Genomic DNA, 22,637 nt, shown 5'->3' with positions numbered 1-22,637 from the left:
CTTGGCACATATAATTTTAAATAAATCTAAGATAAACCTATTCTCAATGGGAATCAGATCCTAGCATTGATGATAAACACTTAATATCCTGAAAGATCTGATTATCCAATCCATTGGAGCCCGTAACCAATCGATTGGCACACCTAAATTGGAATGATTTGGATATGATTTTTAATCAGCACAATTTCCATTGATTTATTGCCAGAAATACACGATAAAATCATCAGGAAGCACACTATAAATAGGTATTCATCTCTCAAATTATGTGAGTGTGAGATTACTCTCCAAAATCATCATGGCTCCTAGGAGGCTAAGCTTTTCCTCTAGCTCCCTCTTTGATTCCTTCACCACTCAATAGCAAGAAGTGAGATTCAATCAAGAGTTTTCTGACTAAATCCTTCTGAGAATACACTCCCTGAATTTAGAAGCCTTTAAAGAATGCAAGTTCTTGAAGACTTTTAAAAAAACTAAACATGTCCACCTTTCTTTGCAGCCCCCTTGAAAAAGGTATATTCATCACTAGTCAAGGTATTCTTCTTAAATATCTACTTCACTAGTGAAATAGTCCAATCTAAATTAAAAAGGCATAAGATATCTTTGTCATTGGATGAGTGTAGAAACATTCAGAATCTTCCTCATGAAGATATCATTCTTGAGTCAGGATACAAAGGATACAACTTCAAATTCAAGTTTGTTGAATCCTCTCTAATGAATAATCCATCACTCTCCATACCAAATCTATTCACTACCAGATACATTCACACATATAGTCGTATGATCCATTATATGACCAATCACATAATTTTTCCAATAAAAAGAAACTATGGTCTCATAACTAAATTTGATGTTGAAGTTGTATGGTCAATTGAGAAGAAAAAAATCAAAGTGAACTGGGTAAATCAAGTAATCCATTAAATAGAGGGAAGCAAGAAAGAAAGAGTATGTCCTTCATATGGTAATCTAATCACAACGATTCTGGAACACATTAGATTCAATTTTAGAGAAGTAGATTATACATAAGATGTAACTAAAATAGGAAAATCAGTTTTAGCAACAATGAAATATGATATCATTATTGGAAAAGTGACGTAAAAGCCCTATTCAAATGAGAAGAAGAAAAAAAGAAAATGATCAAAAAGCACCCATAGAGATGATGATTTCGACTACTCTATTCCTCACTTGAAGACCTACTCAAAGTCATAAATGGAAAGATTGATGTGATTAATGACAAATTTGGCTTTATAACTTGACACTTTATCCTAGATCCGACACAAATACCACAAGATCTATTCTTAAATGATGGTTTTGAGATCGAATAGTCTCACTTATGTGTCTAAGTGTGTTTAATTTCTTGTTATTTCATGCTTTTCGTACTATTTTAATCTTGCAAAATTTCCCTTTGTACTTTGAATTCTCAGAAATTTTAAATTAATAAAAAAGTGAAACTTTTCCTTTTCCTAAATGATTATTTATCAATATGATTCCATATTTAAATTATCACATTGCATATTTACCCACCTTTTTGATTTCGTTAAACGGGGATAAGGATACTCAGGGGGAATAGAGTATACTCTTTACTTAATTGAGGGGGAGATTAATCACTCCAAATATACATTTGTTGTTTCCTATACCACCTCCCTGAGAAATCCGTTGTCATAATAAAAAGGGGGAGAATTTGGAATCATGTTTTATAGATTTAGTGATCAGGGAAGCTCTCAACAATATACTCTTGTATATGCTTTTGATGATGACAACTAACAACTAAAGTGACATCATAACAAGCGGTTAAAGATGAAATTAGACTAAGCTACCAAGTTAGGGTTTAATGATCACTGCAAAAGTCCTTAAATGATGGCACCAAAAAAGAATACATTTCAAGCCTCATCTTCAAGAAGAATTCAAGCAAGTTTCTGTATGAATGAATTACTAATAAGTCTTGAAGATTCAAATTATGAAGGAGAGGAAGTTCGAAAGCTCACCTTATCGCGTCTAATTGAACAATATGTTATAAAATCATAAGGGCTTTCTCGTAAAGTTATGCGACTAATCACACACAAACACACACACTAAAATAATTTTTACAACTTATTTTTCTTAAGAAAATATTTCTAAAAATGTTTTAAAGCCATTCCAGTTGAATCAGAAGCTGTCATAAAAGTTGTGGGATTTTTTTGTGTTGGCCAATCGATTGGCACTTATACCCAATCGATTGGGTTAGTGAAAAAATGTGCCCTAAATATTTATGATAATGTCTTAATAAATGATAACATTAATATACCTTTTCTCGCCTTTTAAACTTTTCTAAACGATTAATTTTAGGCTAACCAGTCGTTTGGAGCATAATGCCAATCGATTTACTCTTCAATTCTGGCCCTAAAAATTTACTTTTTTCTGCTAACCTCTAGCCTATAAATAGAGGTCCATTCCATCATATTTTCACATCCAAAATCGTGAACTTTCTTATCTCACTCTTCACTCTCCCTAAAAACATTTTCTCACTTTCTCTCACAAAGAAATTTAGTCGTAGTATTTTCAAGAAAGGTCTTTTGGAAGTGATGTATTTGTGTAATTCTAGAAGAGTAGTATTGTAAATTTACCAATGAATATTTTTACCTTGGTTGAATAATTTATCCAATTAGGGATTATTTATTTGGGTCGAAGATGAACCCTTTAAAATCTTGGGTTGGAGATTTAGTTACTTAGTCTCCGATTTGTTTCAAAGGCTCATCCCTTTCAAAAGTTTTCATCGATTCGAGATCAACCCTGTATTAAAATCTCAAGTTGGTTTATGGTTTTCCTTTGTAAAATCTCAGTTTAGTTTGTAAGATCATACATATATATAGTGGTTCAACAGTTCGTCCTCGTTATGCCTACTCCACTATTCAGTGGTATTTTACCATTGAAAATGGTAATATGTTCCATTGTTTTTAAAGGTTCAAGTATTTTGTTACAACGAATTATCTCCAACCTGAACACTAATAGCCCAACGCATTAGCCAACACAGATCCAAAATGATAATCTCTTATGTTGATGCAGATTACTCAACTACTAATACTCATGATCTTCAATGATTTTGATCCAACAAACTTGCTAGATCAAATAATCCTGCTCCAAGCTTCAATTCCACAACAACCATTGCTCAGATATGACATAGACTTGTCTGAGCGATTGTTCTAATGAAGAACGATTGGAAAACTTCCAACTTTATTATGTGGCAACCTTTACTTGGATACACCAAAGTCTTTCTTGGAGTATTGAGAAACTCTTCTTTTGCTTGATGAGAACTAATCAATACTATGAACGAGAAATAACCATTTATCTTGATTCATACAACAAAACATCACAAAAAACATTAGATTTTGTAATGTACCTTGAGTATATCTCTCACACTCAATATTTAAAGTTGAACACCACAACAATGAGGTTCATGGTATAAGTTTGAAGATGATGAATAGTATCTAAAGGATCTCACACAACATAGATACAAAAATCTCACAATCTTAACATTTTAGGAAGTTTTTCACAAGGTTGAATAAAGGAGTTAGTGTGTTTGTGAATGAAGAAACTCTCATGGTTTCTATCGAGATTCTTGACAAAGAAGTATTAAGTTCTTGGTGAATATCCGGGGTTTAATCAATCTAATTGAATTGACCAACTCTTGATTAAGAGTTGTTATTAATTGATTTTCTTACCCTGAATGTTTCAACAACTTTTATCAAAAGACCAAAAAGAGGTTTAAATAGGTGCTAGAGGTAAGACACAAAAAGGTGAGGAAAAATACAATATGATTCAAGTCAAATCATGAGGTTGTGATTTGAATCAAAGGTAGTACAATGAAGAATTCATTAGTTTGATTTGAATCATGGGCTTGTGTCTGTGATTTTAGTTATGTTGTTGCATCAAGTTGTAGACACTATTAAGCAGATCATTAGTCCCTTGTATACTTAGATTGATCTGCACTTGTCTGTAAACCATTAGTATCGACATAAGTTGGGTCGAGGTCAGTCCTTAGAGTGGTTGCTAAAAAAACTAGAACATCGGGAGGACTTAGAATTTTCCTTGGTTGGTTTTCGGAGGTACTAAATCTTGCACTAATACAGTAGGAGGAGAAGTCACTAGGGTAAGATCATCTTCAATTATAGAAGGGATCAAAGTATCCCTCGTGAGATAAAAAACATTGACTATTGAAGTTGGAGCAATACGCCGTTGCGTTGAGCGGTTGATCGAGTAGCTCTCAATGTTGACATTGTCTCACGAGTCTAATTGGTAATTCGTGCAGGGAGGAGATCAAAAGCCTATTGAATAGCTATGAAGAGACAATGTTCTCTTGGAATTTTGCAAGAATCAGATGTATGATTTCCATAGACGGCACCATTGTCCTATTCAAGAGTCATAGATAGTTTCTGATATGGTGAAATAGGATTCGGGTGCGGTACAATGTACTTTCAATACTACAGAGCGAGATGGACCAACAAGGTTAACACTCAAACGCCTAAGTCAGTGAATAAATGAAAAGTAGTTGAAGTGTAAGAATAAGTCAATGAATAAGTGAAAAGTAATTGAAGTGTAAGAATGAGCAAAATGTTTGGATCTTGTTAACTGCAGAGCTTTGTATAAAGAGAACAGTTAGAACTGCTTCTGTTTGATCTGACGTCTAAATCAAATCACCGTCTGACTAGTCTAATGGTAATAAATTGACAGGAAGTCGAAATTAGGTATTCCAAATTTGAGTTAGGTCGTAGTGATTTCTCATACTTTTCTTCGTGAGGTTTGCTATTAGGCCATCGACATGTATGCTTTGTACAATGCACATTAAAAAAACACAAACATGCTTAAAAGTCATATATTAATCTTTTAGCTTCAACTAAAAACTATTATTTTAATATATCAAAAAATCCCACATTACTTATAAATCAAGGTCAAAAGATACTATAGATATCGTCCTTATACCATACAACAACTAGGGAGGATTGAAATTCATAAAGTAACCTAATATTTACACAATTTTTCTACAAAAAACTCGTTAACCTTCTGCAAGAACTTGTTCCACCACGCTTTTGACTCACTACTACAACCTCTCTTTTCTTTTCTCATTGTTTTTTCGTCATTGCTTACAATATTTTACTAGCAACGAATCAAGTAGGAACATTACACGAAATCACAAATAAAAATAACTGTTGTTTGTCAAACCACTCTAGTTTTTGTTGTGTTAATGATTAGTACTTAGTAGTAATGTGTTATAAAAGATGACAGACAGACACGTCTTCTTCGTAACTAACTAGCATTAACTATTCCACTTGTTATTGTTTGTGAAATGTCAATTCATAATCCATAAAGAGGTATAATATAATAATAGATAACTTTAAATAAGGGACCTTTGTAATCAATGGGATCTTGAGTGATTTTGTTGAGGTATTACATTTAACTAATAAGTTTAATGGCACACTCCCTATCATATTCAATTATAATATTTTGAAGTGATAAATTATACAAATAATTTAAAATTTACTATCTGAATCTGATTTGACAGAATATATGATTGTTATTAATTCACAGTAAAAATAATTTATAATATCAGTGCATCATTTTTTTCTTAATTAATTATGTTGATTTATGTTTATTTTCATTTAAAATTGTTTAAATATTTTTTTAATGGTTAATGTTTTCTAGTGTTGCTAAAAAAAATATTTTGTATTGGTCATTTTACATATTAGAAGGTTTTATTGAATTAATTAGTTATGTGATTTTTATTCTTCCACTATTAGAAAATATTTTTGCATAGTGTTTTGTTATTTAATTAGATCAATTCATTTAATTTTTTTTTACAAAATGGTACAAGAATACAATTGATTAATAGTATATGTATTAAAAATGGAGAAAAATAAAAAGTTAAATATAATTAAAATCAACTCTACTAACTAGACATTATAAAAACTCTAGTGAAAAAATGTTAGATAGGCATATATTTACATGTAAGGGTGAAAAAATGGGCCGTCTCACCATTAACTTATCTAAGATGGAGCGGGGAAAAAAAATTAGAGGTGTAAGTTGAAAATCTAAAATCATCCTAATATATGGTAGGTTAGCCCACCAAATTAATATTAAATCAAATTAATTAAACAATGCAAAAAGTGTAAGAAAAATGAAAAATAATAAAGAAAATCTAACAAAACTGAATTATGTAACTAAAGATACCAATAATAAAACTATCATTTAAAACACCATAATTATTCAATAAAAGAGTATAATAAGTCAATAAGATAATTAAAATAAAAAGTTAAAAGTTAATTATTTAATTCTCTCCATCTCTCTCCCTCCCTCCCTCCCTCTCTCTCTCCCTTCATTTCCTTACTCATGTTTTTGAATTTTTTTTTTTAAATAACCATGTATTAGAAAAAAATTACGCAAATAACCATACTTCGAAAAAAATTACACAAATAACCAAGTTTCAGAAAACATTGACACCAAGGCACCATGTGAGATGGCGCCACCATTGTATCAGATGAAGGGAGGCGCCATTTGAGATGGCTCCTATGTACAACTTTTCTGCAATAAGCCATCTCAGATGGCGCCTTGGTGCATTTTCAAATGGAAAATTGAACAAATATATACAAGGAGGCGCCATATGAGATGGCTCCTCCTCCTAAAAGTTGAAGGGAGGCGCCATTTGACATGGCTTAATGGGACTGAGTCTGCCATGTCAGATGGCGCCTAGGACTAAAAAAAAGGGAATAAGCCATGTGAGATGGCGCCTTGGTGTTAAGGGTTTCAGAAACCTGGTTATTTGTGTAATTTTTTTTGAAACGTGGTTATTTGCGTACTTTTTTTTAATACATGGTTATTTTTTAAAAAAATTCCATGTTTTTTAGTCCTTATTGAGTAATTTAACATTACGAAAATCGGGTTAGTAGCATGATTAAAGCCATGGCAGAATTAGTGATTGTGGTTTAATAACAAGGCATAATAGACATTTTCATGGAAGCTATTTAAGTTAAAATTTGAAGGCAACCCTTATTTTTCTCATTTTCTTTCACCTTGATAAAAGAAATCAGAATTTGTGAAAGGAGGAGGAAAGAAGAAGAAGGTGTGGAGAGAAGAAGAGGGGAAACTCAATCCTTGTTGATGCAACCTTTTTACATGTGAAGAGAACTCAAATTTCTTGAATTAGAGAAAGTTAGGGGTGGTGACAACATCAATTGATTCTTCTCATCAATCTCTACTCATCTCCATTTAGGTTCAACTAATTTAAAGGGGGTCCTTAGATAGTTTGGGTAGCCAAAACTAGGATTCTAGCATGCCTCATGTATAGGTTTAAATTATTTGATAATGCATGTTTTGGGTGAATCTTTGAATAAATATGTATGTTTGGACATGTTTAAATGTGAATTAATTGTTATTTATGTTTCTAGATTGATACATGTGTCTTTGGCGGAATCTAAGGCGTGTTAGAAACATGAACCTGGACTATTTTGTTGACATTATGCACAAAAACAAAATTCTTGCTAGGACGCCGAGCGTCATCCCCCACGACAGTTAAACCGTCATGCCCTCAAGTCCAGATGACTGTTGCCCGTCATGTCCCAAGATTAGATTCCTGGTCAACTATTCCATGACAGGTTGGGTGACGACCATCAGTGTTCATGACAGCCACCCTCATTTCCCAGGTCAAAATGACGACCGTCAATTATGGTGACGAGCTAGATGACGACCATCAGCCTTATGATGGCCAGACTGTAACATCCCTATTTTTCTATTTTATTTATTTAAATAGCTATTTTATTATTAGTATAATTATTTAATTATTACTTGGTGTGATGATTATTTATTTGTGTGATATTATGCTAATTGGGTTGTTAGAATTAATGATAGAATAATGAGATAATAGCTGTTGGGCCTAATTAATTGAAATAGAAATAATGAGAAAGTGGGTAGCTAAGCCCATTAGATTAAAGAAACACAGTAAGAGGAATTAGGTTAGTTATCATAACTTTTACTTTTGAGAGAAGAGAAAGAGAAGAGAGAGAAAAAGAAGGGAACCTAGAAGAAGAAGGAGAATCTTCAAGAGGTAAGGGGAGAATCCTCATTATTATGGCTATATATGTATGCAACAGGTAGTTGTATGCTTAGGTTGTTCATCTCTCTACTTCATAGATTTCAAATGTTAGGGTTTGTGTAGAATCCATGAAAATTTGGGATTAAATCATGTTTTATGTTGTTATAATGTTAACCCATGAATAGAAACATGATTAGGAACCACATATGTGTGATTAATTGTTGTTTGGATGAGTGTTGGTTGTTTGAGAATGATTTTGGAAGTGTTGTCAAAAATGGGTTTTTTCTAAGAATTGCAAAGGGCGCTTAGCGCGGGTAGGCCGCTTAGCGCTTTCTTGAAAATCATGTGAACCAACTTACATAAGGTATCGCGCTTAGCGCGATACTGATGGCGCTTAGCGCGATCTGTTAAGTAATTTTGTGATTTTTGATTCTTGGACATGGGATCCTGTATGCTTATGATTTAAGATGGATTTCCATATATTTTGTTCACATTGGTACCACATGCATGAGTCACATCAATTGCATTTGGAGTCACATTGGTTGCTATATAATGTTTGAATTAATGTGTGCTTATGTGATATTTGGAAATTTGTGCTATGTGCAATATTTGTAGAATTCATTTAATTATGAAGTATGATGAATAGTTGGATTGTTGTATGCTATATTCATTGTTCATATATATATATATATATATATATATATATATATATATATATATATATATATATATATATATATATATATATATATATATATATATATATATATATATATATATATATATATATATATATATATATATATATATATATATATATATATATATATGTGAGATATTGGATCAAACTCTAGTATGGCCGAAGGGTAGCTTCTTGGTTCGACAGGGTTAAGCATGAAGTTGAAGGTTGTTCACATGCTTGTGTCGAAGATGCTAGGGTTGTTAGCATGTTAAATTAGGTTTTAGCGTTTAAACCCTAATTTGTTAAGTTAGCTTGTTTATTAAGTTGGCTTGTGTAATGGGCCTTGTGGAAAAAGCTCATTAGTTAGTATGTTAGGTTTTATTATAAATAGCATACTAGTCTCTCATCATTGCTAAGCTGCAAATCCTAATTTAGGGTGAGAGAGGTTATTTGTTATTCTTGTAAACTTGTAATCTTATTTTAAGAGAAAGTAAAAGAATAGAAGTTATAACCAATATTGTTTTCTCCTCTTCTTTCTTGTCCTTTATTCATCCCTTATTTTATACTTTGTTCGTGGCATTGAATTCACAACAAATTGGTGCGGTGAGCATGGAGAAGATGCCTTCAACAAAGTATGAGATTGAAAAGTTCACCGGAGTGAATGATTTCGGTCTGTGGCGCTTAAAGATGAAAGCCCTACTGGTTCAGCATGGTTGTTTGGAAGCGTTGAAGGGAGAGGCAGCCATGAATGCAGAATTGACGGCAGCGGAGAAGACGAATATGATCGAGAAAGCACACAGCGCAATTTTGTTGAGCCTTGGTGATAAGGTTCTCCGGCAGGTATCAAAGGAGACGACGGCATCAGGGTTATGGGTGAAACTTGAAAGTTTGTATATGACCAAATCGCTGGTAAATCGACTCTACCTGAAGCAAGCTTTGTATTCATTCAAGATGATTGAAGACAAAGTATTGGCTGAGCAGATGGATATGTTCAACAAGCTGATTCTTGATCTTGAAAATATTGATGTGAAGATCGATGATGAAGATCAAGCGCTGTTACTATTGTGTTCTTTGCCTCGATCACATGCTCACTTCAAAGAAAATCTCTTGTATAGAAGGGAGTCCCTGACGTTTGAAGAAGTTCAATCAGCCTTGTACTCTAAGGACTTGAATGAACGAAAGGAGCATAAACCTTCGACTGTTGGCGAAGGTTTGACCATTAAAGGAAAACTCTTACGAAAGGATGGTAAGTTCGACAAGAAGAAAGGAAAAAGCCAGTCGAAGTCTTACAGTGGCGAAGCATATGGCATTCGATGCTACATTGTAAGAAGGAGGGTCACACAAGAAAGGTGTGCCCTGAACGCCTGAAATATTATGGAGGTAAGGATAATGGCAACGCTGCCATTGTTCAAGATGATTTCGAATCATCTGATGTTCTTGTGGTTTCAAGCAGTGACTCTAAGAAGGAGTGGATTATGGATTCAGGTTGCACTTGGCACATGACTCCAAACAAAGACTTGTTCGAGGAATTATGTGATCAAGATGGTGGATCAGTATTGCTGGGAAACAAAAAGGCTTGCAAGATTGCAGATGTTGGATCTGTGAGATTCAAGCTCCATGATGAGTCAATAAGGTTGTTGACTGAAGTCAGTTATGTTCCTGATTTGAAGAGAAATCTGCTTTCTCTTGGTAAATTCGACAAAAAAGGATATGTTTTCCAAGGAGAGAAAAGTATCCTAAGAGTCATGAAGGGTTCGAAGGAAGTCTTGAGAGGCGTGAAGAAACAAGGCTTGTATACCCTTGAGGATGAAGTTGTAAGTGGTTCGACAAATGTTGCATCCACGAAACCTTTGTCGAAAACAGAAATATGGCACATGAGATTGGGCCATGTCAGTGAAAGGGGTCTGGTCGAATTAGGGAAACAAAATCTGCTTGGTGGAGACAAAGTCAAAAAGCTGAAGTTTTGTGAACCCTGTGTACTAGGAAAATCTTGCAGAGTGAAGTTCAACAAAGGCAAACAAAGAACACATGGATCCCTTGATTACATCCATGCTGATCTTTGGGGGCCTGCAAGGTGTCCATCACATTCAAGAGCAAGGTATTTTCTATCCATAGTAGATGATTATTCCAGAAAATTATGGGTATTCATCCAGAAGACTAAGGATGAAACTTTTGAGAATTTCAAAAGTTGGAAGACTCTGGTTGAAAATCAGACTGGCAGAAAGGTCAAGAGGTTGAGAACCGACAATGGCCTTGAATTTTGCAATGAGGCATTCGACAATTTTTGTGCTGCCTCTAGTATTGCAAGGCATAGAACTACTGCAGGTACTCCACAGCAAAATGGTTTGGCTGAAAGGTTTAATCGAACTATTTTGGAGAGAGTCAGATGCATGTTGACTAGTGCGGGGTTAACGAAGGTGTTCTGGGCTGAGGCTGTTTCGACAGCAACATATCTAATAAACAGATGTCCTTCGACAGCGTTAGATATGAACACACCTGAATAAGTTTGGTCGGGACATCCACCAGATCTCGACAAACTGAGAGTATTTGGCTGCGTAGCCTATGCTCACATTAGGCAAGACAAGGTCGAACCTAGAGCTCTGAAATGCATGTTCATGGGATACCCAGAAGGAGTCAAAGCTTATAGGCTATGGTGCCTAAAGCCAGGTCACAGGAGGTGTATCACCAGTCGAGATGTAGTTTTCAATGAAGTTGAAATGGCTTTTAAGAAAACTGATGATGTTGATCGAAGTATAGAAACATCTGACGAAGAGCTGGAACAGGTAGAGATTCCTGTTGAGGTGGAGCATGTTGATGCTAAATTGCATATCCCTGACGAACTCAAAGAAGAAGCAGAAGATGCTGAGGAAGTTGAGGAAACTGACGATGACTACCTATTGTCGAGAGATAGGTCGAGAAGAGTCATCAAGGCACCTTAGAGACTTGGGTATGCAGATCTTATAGCTTATGCCTTAATCTCTGCAAGTGAGGTTTTAGACGAAGAACCTAGAGACTACAAGGAAGTTATGAGGAGTCGAAATAAGACTGAATGGCTGAAAGCCATGGATGATGAGATGAAATCTCTTCATGATAAGCATACTTGGGAACTGATCAAGAAACCTGCTGGGGCAAGGTTAGTCAGCTGTAAATGGATTTTCAAAGTTAAGGAAGGAATTGAAGGAGTGACGTCGAAAAGATACAAGGCAAGGTTAGTTACAAGGGGTTTCACTCAGAAAGAAGGTGTCGACTTCAATGATGTGTTTTCTCCTGTTGTGAAGCATAGGTCCATTCGAATGTTGCTTGCCATGGTGGCACAGTTCGATCTTGAACTGGAACAGATGGATGTGAAGACTGCGTTCTTGTATGGTGATCTAGATGAAACGATCCTGATGAGGCAACCTGAAGGGTATGTCGAAAAGGGGAAGGAAGATTATGTGTGCAAGTTAAAGAGATCTTTGTATGGGCTGAAACAATCTCCTCGACAGTGGAATAGGAGATTCGACAAGTTCATGGCATGCATAAGTTTCATTAGAATTCAGTTCGACCACTGCGTTTACTTCAGATTTCGACCTGGTAATTCTTTTGTTATTTTGTTGCTTTATGTGGATGATATTCTCATAGCAAGCAACAATGTTGAAGATGTGACGAGGGTGAAGGCTGAACTCAATAAGGAGTTCAATATGAAGAATCTGGGAGCTGCTTCCAGGATTCTTGGAATTGACATTCGAAGAGATAGAAAGAAGTCGAAGTTATGCTTATCTCAAGAGGCATATCTACGGAAGATTCTCGAAAAGTTTGGTAAGTCGAATTCGAAGCCAGTTGTGACTCCAACAAACCCTCAATTCAAGCTGAGTATTGATCAGTGTCCCAGTACTGATGTCGAAAGAGCCTATATGAATAGCATCCCATATGCTAATATAGTTGGTTCTTTGATGTATGCTATGGTCTGTACTAGACTCGACATAGCATATGCAGTAAGTCTTATAAGCAGGTACATGGCGAACCCTGGAAAGGCTCACTGGCAAGCATTGAAGTGGATTTTAAGGTACATAAATGGGTCTCTGAATAGAGTCCTAATTTATGGTGGAGCCTTGGGTGAAGATAGTAAAGCAGTAATAGAAGGATATGTCGACTCTGATTATGCAGGTTGTATGGATTCCAGAAAATCTATTTCTGGATATGTTTTCACTATGTTTGGCACTGCAATTAGTTGGAAAGCAACACTTCAGAAGGTTGTTGCTCTATCAACCACTGAAGCGGAGTATATTGCCCTAACTGAAGCTGTGAAAGAAGCATTGTGGCTTGAAGGTTTTGCGAAGGAGCTGAAACTTCAAGGTCGAGGTATCACTGTTAAATGTGATAGTCAAAGTGCAATACACCTGTCGAAGAATTCAGCCTATCATGAGCGAACTAAGCACATTGATGTGAGGCTGCATTTCGTCAGAGGAGTAATCGAGCGTGGCGAAGTCCAAGTGCTGAAGGTTTCGACTGAAGACAATGCTGCTGATATGATCACCAAGACATTGCCGAGTTGCAAGTTTTTCCACTGTATGCAGTTGATAAAGCTGCACGAAGAAAGCTAGTTTGTTTCCTTGATGTTGTAGAGTTAGATCCAAGGTGGAGATTTGTGAGATATTGGATCGAACTCTACTATGGCCGAAGGGTAGCTTCTTGGTTCGACAAGGTTAAGCATGAAGTTGAAGGTTGTTCACATGCTTGTGTCGAAGATGCTAGGGTTGTTAGCATGTTAAATTAGGTTTTAGTGTTTAAACCCTAATTTGTTAAGTTAGCTTGTTTATTAAGTTGGCTTGTGTAATGGGCCTTGTGGAAAAAGCCCATTAGTTAGTATGTTAGGTTTTATTATAAATAGCATACTAGTCTCTCATCATTGCTAAGCTGCAAATCCTAATTTAGGGTGAGAGAGGTTATTTGTTATTCTTGTAAACTTGTAATCTTGTTTTAAGAGAAAGTAAAAGAATAGCAGTTATAACCAATATTGTGTTCTCCTCTTCTTTCTTGTCCTTTATTCATCCCTTATTTTATACTTTGTTTGTGGCATTGAATTCACAACAATATATATATATATATATATATATATATATATATATATATATATATATATATATATATATATATATATATATATATATATATATATATATATATATATATATATATATATATATATATATTCCATTATGATGTGAATTCCCATCCTTCTGTTTGAATGATGTTCTATGCGACCTCCGAGTGACAATTTTTCAATCCAATGTAATCTAACGACCATATTTGTGTTGATCGGAGTTGGATGTACTGGATAGCAGAGATCCTTGATATTCAATAACCCTATAGCTTACAGAAGAATGATAAGATGGAATCGATTTGTGTTGAGATTTCATATGAATAGAGCATGAGTTGATATAGAGCTTAAAGGAAAAGGAAGTTTGTTCTATATAACCATGAGAAAAACATTACAATTTTTCTCAACTGATAAGTTATTTAAAACAATAAAGGAGAAATTAATCAGAGCGAAGATGAGGATGAGTGTCCAAGGAGCATATGAAATATGTTTGAAGGTTGAGAATCTTGATGAAAGGCATGAGTTTCTTTGTAATAGAGAACACACATTGTTCAATCGTGCTAATCATCTTCCTCGTAGCCAAATATTGCAATACTAAAAAATCACAAAATAAAATAACACAAAAATTTAGAGATATTATGAGTTTTCTAGTAGACATCAAATTTAACCAAAATGGAGGAATACATAAAACATCATGTAGGGTTATATTAGATTAAATTACATGTCCTTGATAAATATGGTTGGAGCATAAACATCATAGGATTCTATTTTATAGAGAATGATGTGATCATATGTTATATGAATAATGGTTCCACTATCCAAAATCTAAGGCTTGGTGAACAACAAATTAGTCAAGGCATTAAAAGAGACAACCCTACAAAATTTGCATGAGTATAGTTATTTCCAAAACTATTGTTTGAAGAAATCATAGTTATTGCACAGGAAGTTCTTAGAGCTTTTCTACAAATTAATCAAGTATAGATTGTGAAGATTAAGAGCATTTGCAGAATGGAAAGACTTAGATGCAGTGCTTTGTTGTGATTTGTTCTAGTTGATTCTTTGAAATTTTAGAATATGCATCTTTTATGAAATTTTAGAGTTCGACAAAATTTTATAATAATATTAAATGATGGTGCAAAACTAGTTTATATTATTATCTTGAACCTCATTATAAACAAAATTATTTTTAATAATATTATACTTTAAATTCATTTACTTCATTTGCACCTTACATTTGAAATCACTTATATTTCAACATTTATATTAGATTCAATTGTCAATTTTACAACTCAAAACCTTCAAATATGTATCAATCAATTTTAACCTTCAAATCCAAATCTAATTCATAAACATTTTCACAATTTAGAATAAACATTAGCTTGTTAATTTGTTGACAAAGAAAAAAAGGCATAAAACCTTGGTTCATTCATAAACAATAATAATTAATGATAACACAAATTAATTAGCACCTATTGGAATTTTCCACTTGTTTCTTTTTTTTTTCCATTCTTTTTTACCCCTTTTCCCAATTAACCACCTCTTGTTATATCCTAGTTTTGGACTTTTGGAAGAGGCTTTCCTGCAAGAAATGATTTGAATAATTGAAGAGCTGCTCTAGGCTTGAATAATGGAACTTCATGACCTGCTCCTCTCACTGTGGCAAATGTTAACCCTTCATACACCTCTGTCCATCCTCCAACCTTCACAAATACCAAACAATTCCCTTAATGTATATATACAAATATAAAAGTTAAATTAAATAATCATATATACTATCAACTAAACTAAGTATTTCATTTATATAAATATTAGAATTTTGAATTGTTCCGTTAAAGCAGCTCATGGAAGGACATTCGACTGTATAGACGTAAGTAACTGTGCATAGACATCTGACTGCAGAGATGCAAGTTCGAACTTGCGACATCTCACTTATTCACCTTTTAAAAAGTAAATTTCCGGTCATTAACTATTAGACCAAAAAAAATTCAAAGAATTTTGAATTATTCAATTAAACCATCTGAATTAATAGCTATGTAAGGACATTTGATTGAAGAGATGCAAGTTCGAACTTGTGACATGTCACTTATTCACCTTTAAAAAGTGAAACTTCAATTATTAGACTACTAGACAAAAAAATTTGAATTAACCTAACTCGATTCTACAAATTCGATACGTAAAATATTAGTAATATATCTTTATTTATTAAGAAGCCCACCTGTTTTTTGACATACCAAGGGTACCATGGTATTTTAGTTGTCAACCTAAGCTCTGCAAGTGAAAATCTGGTTGCTGTTACTGGCACCACTGAGTCTACATCCCCACTGAATTTACAACAAATATCAAACATAATTAATATCGATCCAGACGCATACACCATTCACGACACCGATACTGATACATCGACGTAAATTTTGTGTTTGAAAACTAACCTGAAGACCCAAACTCTTACACCATGAGCTATCAACTCTCTATAAAGTGGAAGAATAGATTCATCTGTATCATTCCAATTTCTATTCAAAACTTCACTGCATCAAATAATAATCATCTTATAGTTAGTTAATTAACCACCTAATCAAAGTTTTAAATAACAATTACAGAAACAACTTTTGTTGACTGTAGTCGTTGTGGTGTGAATTAATCACAATTTGTTTTTTATCTTAAAAACAGTGAATAATAGTATCAGTGTCTTTCGATACTGTTTTGCTGCAACGATTTTTGCAGCTAATCTTTAATTAAATCATTATAATTGTAACATCAAAACCAAACTCACCTGCAAGCAGTCCACTTATAAGGAATGCCAGTTGTGTTAGCATGAAGTGCTTTTTGAACATCTGCCCTATTGTAGTAAACCTCTGCATATTTTTCTGTACATGGATCATATCCAGCCATTTTCCTAAAAGCCTAAAAAAAATACAAAATATATATTTTTATTAAAAAAATATTTTATCTCGTCTCTGGACTTATTTATAAGAGAAAATTTACTTTTTAAATTTATTAAATAACCAATGTATCTGATCTATATAAATAAGATTCGAAAGGATATATAAGAAATGTCATTAAACAGACTGGTGCGTTATGAGATGGAAGGAGTACGAGATGACCAGATGTGAAATGTGATCTTTCCTCTCGTCTATGATCATATTTATAAGAAAAAATTTATTTTTTAAATTTATTGAATAACCATTATATCTGGTCTATATAAATAAGACTTGAAAGAGTATAAGACAAGTCATTAAACCGAATGGTGTGTGGTGTGTTATGAGACGGAAGGAGTACCAGATGAGGAAGGTGGGGCAACCGCATGGTGTGGCGCGAACGGGAAGAACTTCCATCGGATTTGTTACACGGAGGAGCATAGATATTGTACTGATCAATATTGCCAAACTCTTTATCCATGGCATAAGAATATAAAGATTCACACTCATCAGATTCTTTCTGGTGATGAAAATCACATTTGTTAATAAGTTGTTTGTATGTTTGATCAGAGATCATAGCATGGCTCCACCAGTACGTTACTGTGCCCAAGTTATCATGATAGTTGTCTGTCACTGCATTCCCAACCTACATATTCATTAAATTAACATAAGGTACATCAACTTTATCATTATTCATCTTTGCCAAATTTATATAGTATCAAGATTCCAAAAAATTGTACCTAATTGCAACTCAAATGGTAACAGTTAGGATTGTTCATGCTATAGTTCTATCCAGGCCCTGCCCTGTGCGCGACAGGGCCTCAAATTTTAGAGGCTCCAAATTTTAAAAAGTTTAATTTTTTTTAAATTATTACTAATAAATATGAAAAATGTTATAAAAAAATTTACAATAAAAATTCAATAGAATAAAAAATGAGATTAATCAAAGTCGAAATAATTATAATTGAATTTTTTTTATTAATATATAATTATTTTTTATGTGCCATTTTTAATTATTATAATTATATATTTTTTTTAAATTTAGACTCATTTTTTAAATTAAAACGGGCCTATTGGGCCGGCCCTGGTTCTATCAAAAAATTGAACTGAACGTATCAAACCATTTGAATTTTCTTAAACCGAACCACTTGTTAAAAATATAATGGTTTAGTTATTTTACCTGTGGTTCAGTCCGGTTTAATAGTTTTTTTGAACCGTCCTAATAGTTTTTAGAACATTTAATATGTCAAAACATAGGTCCTAATAGTTTTTTATTAATATAAGAATATAAGAAGTTAAGGAATCAATTTCCATTTACATATATAGATTAATTCAATAGTAAAAAAAAGTAGAATGTATATATTTACCATTATTCCCTTGAGGTTGATGGGTTGTTTGGCTTTAACATTATAAGTCATAATCTCCTTTGCTAATTGAGGAACATAATGCCCTGCATAACTCTCTCCAGTAATGTAAAGTTCTCTATTTTTGTAACGTGGGAATCTTTCTAGCCACTGAATTACAAATTCCAGAGAGTCCTTAGCTGAAAAAATAATCAGAAATTCATTAGTACACTTGCAAAAAATCACGTTTGGGAGAAGTTTTCAATTATGATATTTGGTAAGTAGTGATGTGATGTGAGTGCTACAAGTACAATTTGTGTGGCTAGTGTGCACTTACATGCCATTACTTGTGGATGGGTCAATACATTAATTATTATGTGACATGAATTTAGAACCACTAAGGAAAATGGTACATCTTTGTCACTTGTCAATTATGTTTGGGACACACTTCAACTAATTGTCATAATAGTGTTATAAGTAGGGTTCTTAAAAAAAAAACCATGGAATAAATTGAATTTAAGTTAAAATAATTCAACTTTTATGGTAGGTTAGTAAAACGAGTTAGGGTGTGCGTCTGTCTGATTTAGCGGTGAAATGTTTGGGTCTTAAGAATGTGCTCCTCTCAGGGTGCCAGGTTCGAATTCCGTTAGAAACAAATTGCTTATTAAAAAAAAAAGTAAAACGAGTTAGGTTGCACAAACAATTTTAAAGTCAATTCAAATGACAAATATCGAATTAAAACTAAAGTCGAACTGAAATTAAAAAATAAAAATGCTAAAAACAAATTTAAACTTTTTAATTAAAAAAATTCGAAAAAAAGTATAACGGTTCAATACATTAACAAATGAATATGTTTGAAAAACCCTATATGAATATGTTTGGAAACCCCTATATTCTAAAAATTTGGTACTCTAAACTGATAAATTAAATCGATTTAGTTTAATTCAAATAATCTTTTACCATGATTAGGTTCAGTTCAATTTTTTAACTTGACAATATCATGATCAGTCCTAGTTTCAAATAGTTATTTAAATTTGTAAATATTGTCCCGAGTTCGAACTCGGGACCACATTCATAATTTTTACTAATTATAATCCATTCGTCTACAGACAATGGTGGAAAATGATGTTAAAGAGAATGGGGTGAGTTGTACCGGTGCGGTGATCGCCGGTGTCGAGGAGGTCGGAAGAGTGGTTGGTGTAGGAGAAACCGACGCCGGCCGGAGCTTCCAAGAATAAAAGGTTGGCCACTGTGTTCCATGAAAACTTGTTAATGTAAAGCCCAGAAGCTGTTTTGTTTAATCTAAATGGGCCAATCTCTTCAGATGCTCCATAAGCCACTGATGAACAACCTGGACCTAATAATCATCACACAAAATCACACAATATTTAAAAATTATTTTAAAGAAGAAAAAGAAATATTTGTTAATTTTGTTTTTGATTCAAAATAGTTGTAAAAGTTGAATTAAATGCATAGTTAAGTTAGTAAAGTAACCATGTTAGTAGTATTTATTAATGGCAGTATAGCTATGGTAGTAGTACTAAATACTAGTATAGGGTTGCATTGATAGTTCACCAATGCATGCTGACAAACAATGGCCCTATGAAGCTCATTAATAATTAATGAGCCTGGTATTAGTTGCTTTCCACCATTAATAACTACATGCTAGTTTTTACCATCAGTATTCAATTCACTAAACCGACTAATCTGATTTAGACTCGGTCCTAACATCAAATGATTCTAGCAATCAATTGAATAAACCGACTAATCTAGTTTTAGATCCGTTTTAACATCAAATAATTTTAGCAATTTTTTTTTATTGCAACATTCTAGCAATATTTTGATCGCAATTGCGTGAAAATAGGAATTTTCTGATCGTGATATTATATCAATCTTCTGATCAAACCGACTAATCTGGTTTGAGATCAATTTTTTGATCGCAATATTCTAGCAATATTTTGATCGTAGTTGTGCGAAAATAGAAATTTTCTGATCGCAATATTCTAACAATCTTTTGATCGCAGTTGCGCGAAAATAGGTTTTGTGTGTACACTAAGTTGAACTACTTTGTACCATTCATTATTACTAGTTTAGTGATCATTTCAAGTTATCCATTACCAATGCCAACCAACTCATGTGGGTTCTACAAACACTTTCTTTTCTTTTACTAGATATTTTTAATTTCAATAGTACAAATATTCAATGCACCTATATCTACACCCAACTTCATCTTTCAATATTTTTCATTATTTTCTTACTTCAACAATAATAATAAATAAAAAAGTAAAATACATTTTTGGTATGTTAAAATTAAATAGGGTGAAAAGAGAGACCATTTTTTCTTTATATTCTACCACAACTAAAATATTCCAAAATTTAACTACATTTTACTATACATTGTCTTTACCATTATAAATTTAAAAAGCTAGTTTAAAAAAAGTCTATAATAGTTGTAATAAAAAGAGATAAAAATACAAAAATAAATGTTCATGTTCATGATTGATACTTCAAATCAAAGGAGTGTTATAGAAGAAATAGTAATAAAATCAAAAACGTCTCATCAAAGATTTCACTCACCAATATTAAAAAAGAGTCAAAGAAGATATTTCTACATTTTATTGACTTGTTTTGTCGGTACCAAACAAAAAACTAATTCTTACATTTTTGCATGTTAATTAATTATTTAATTAATTAATTAGCTTAAGTCATAGATATACAAAGAAAGAAACAAACTCTTAATAGTTAACATACCAAACGAGGAAAACTCACATCATTAATAGTAAATTATCAATATAACAGTGACTTTATCATATAGTTTATACTTTAATACATAATATAACCCTAAAAAAATTCAAGAGAATTTCATAAAGCAAAATAATAATAAATTAACATGACATTATTTTGCTTAATTTTAATAATTTTTTTTAAAATTTCATGACATATTCTTTTACTTAATTTTAATATATATCAATCATAAATCTTAGTTTATCATATAGAACTCGATATTGTTAGATTGAACATTATTAAAAGAAAGTATGAACTCTGATATTAATTATTGGATATTTTAAGTGGTTATTGTCATTTCGTTTATGAATAGAAAAACACTTATACTAATTTATAATAAATTTTTAAAAAAATTATGTAAGAATGTACGAGAGAAATAGAAGAAAATAGGGGAGGGGTGTAAATAGTAAAAAAAAAATGCTAACCTCCATTAAGCCAAATAACAAGAGGTTTATTGATAGCATTTTGTTGAGCTTCAGTTAACCAATAAAAGAGAGCTCTACCAGCAACATGGTTAACAGTAACATAGCCAGAAAATTGATCAAACAAAACCTTAGGTTGACCAGGAAGTTGAAAGATCCTATCTTCTTCTTCACCCCCTTGAACAATGTTGGTTTCTCTAAGTAGGACCATGAACAAAAACATCAAAACATGAACAAAGATCTTTTTTCTTTGTTCCATAACTTTGGCTAAAAATGAAAAATATGAAGATGTTTGGAATATTTTTTTTTAAGGAATGAGGTTGAAGAGAAGAATTGGAAAATGGAAAGTGTCTCACACTTGCTAGTTGTCTATGAGAGTGATAGGAAGTTAGGCGTGTCTGCCCTTTAGGAAAATTAAATAAGAGAGAGAGAGGGAGAGAATTTAAGAGAGAAAGAGTTTGAGGAGAGAGAGGAGTTATTAACAATTTAGGTACTTCACCTACAAACTAAAATTTCATTCAAAATCCTATTTTGACCTATTTTGTATAGATACTAATTTTGGTTTATGTAATATACCAAAGAATGTTGATATGAAAACTGTTGAGGAAAAAATTTGTCTTATCAAAGAAATATATGAGACTGTTGTGGGACAGAAATACTATTTGTGAGAAAGTTAACTGTTGCAAAATGTAGAAGGTGGTTCAAGTATGAGTTAAAAGATGGAAGGAATATTAAGAAAAGAAGGATATCAAGGTTGGATTCCTTATGAAAACAATTTTTGTCTTTCCTTAACAAACTAATTACTAATATTTGTCCATACAATAATTGATAATTTCATATGAAATTAATTATATTTGAGATAAATTTTTATTTGATGTTTTCGTCTAAAGCAAAAATTGTTGGTGGAGGTTGTTGTTGTAATATGCTTTAAAATTTCGAGTGAGAAAAAAAAGATAAATAAATATTTACATACTATCCGTTTTTCAACAAGAGGCACGGTGTGGCGGAGCTAGGAGGTGGAGGTTGTGGAGGTGCTATGGTGAAATGACATGACGGGGACAAAGGCTTGGTGGATCGGAGGCGGCGGTCAGACGGTGGCTTGTGGTCTAGGCAATTCTCGAGTGTCAGATTAGATCAGTTAAGTTCTCGATTTTATTCGACGATGGGCCATGATTTGGGTCTGATTGGATCTTTAGGGTTTTGGAAATTATAAATATGTTTCTCTCTTGCTTGTTATATGTATGAGTTGCATAAGGTGTATACGTCTTAGTGAGAAGGAATAGTAGAAATTCGTAATTTTTATTTGAAGTTTGGAAGCCTTTAGGATTATCAAAGAGGTTTGGGAAACACTTTAAACA

At 33.0% G+C, this 22,637-nt stretch overlaps 1 protein-coding gene across 1 annotated transcript; it reads right to left on the bottom strand.

Annotated features, from left to right (window-relative positions):
* Window positions 1–15,176: 15,176 nt before the first annotated feature.
* Window positions 15,177–21,757, bottom strand: LOC131608891 (serine carboxypeptidase-like 25). The gene is made up of 8 exons (XM_058880476.1): window positions 21,283–21,757; window positions 19,227–19,430; window positions 18,098–18,273; window positions 17,092–17,376; window positions 16,586–16,716; window positions 16,245–16,340; window positions 16,031–16,136; window positions 15,177–15,515 (listed from the first exon to the last, which is right to left on the bottom strand). Exons 1-8 carry the CDS (start codon window positions 21,536–21,538, stop codon window positions 15,366–15,368), a joined length of 1,404 nt encoding a protein of 467 aa, XP_058736459.1. The 5' UTR covers window positions 21,539–21,757; the 3' UTR covers window positions 15,177–15,365.
* Between the last annotated feature and the right edge of the window lie 880 nt (window positions 21,758–22,637).

The sequence above is a fragment of the Vicia villosa genome, linkage group LG6, assembly GCF_029867415.1.
Source record: "Vicia villosa cultivar HV-30 ecotype Madison, WI linkage group LG6, Vvil1.0, whole genome shotgun sequence".
Lineage (NCBI taxonomy): Eukaryota > Viridiplantae > Streptophyta > Magnoliopsida > Fabales > Fabaceae > Vicia > Vicia villosa.
Note: the sequence above shows the minus strand (reverse complement) of the source record. Positions and strands in the feature narration are given on the sequence as shown.

What these genes read in the sequence shown, in the direction of transcription:
- LOC131608891 (XM_058880476.1), bottom strand. Translation starts at nt 21,538, where the DNA reads ATGGAACAAAGAAAAAAGATCTTTGTTCATGTTTTGATGTTTTTGTTC. An exon ending in CACCGGCGATCACCGCACCG is followed by an intron (nt 18,274 to 19,226) that starts GTACAACTCACC and finishes TTATTTTTTCAG; the next exon opens with CTAAGGACTCTCTGGAATTT. An exon ending in GTAAGAGTTTGGGTCTTCAG is followed by an intron (nt 16,137 to 16,244) that starts GTTAGTTTTCAA and finishes TTGTAAATTCAG; the next exon opens with TGGGGATGTAGACTCAGTGG.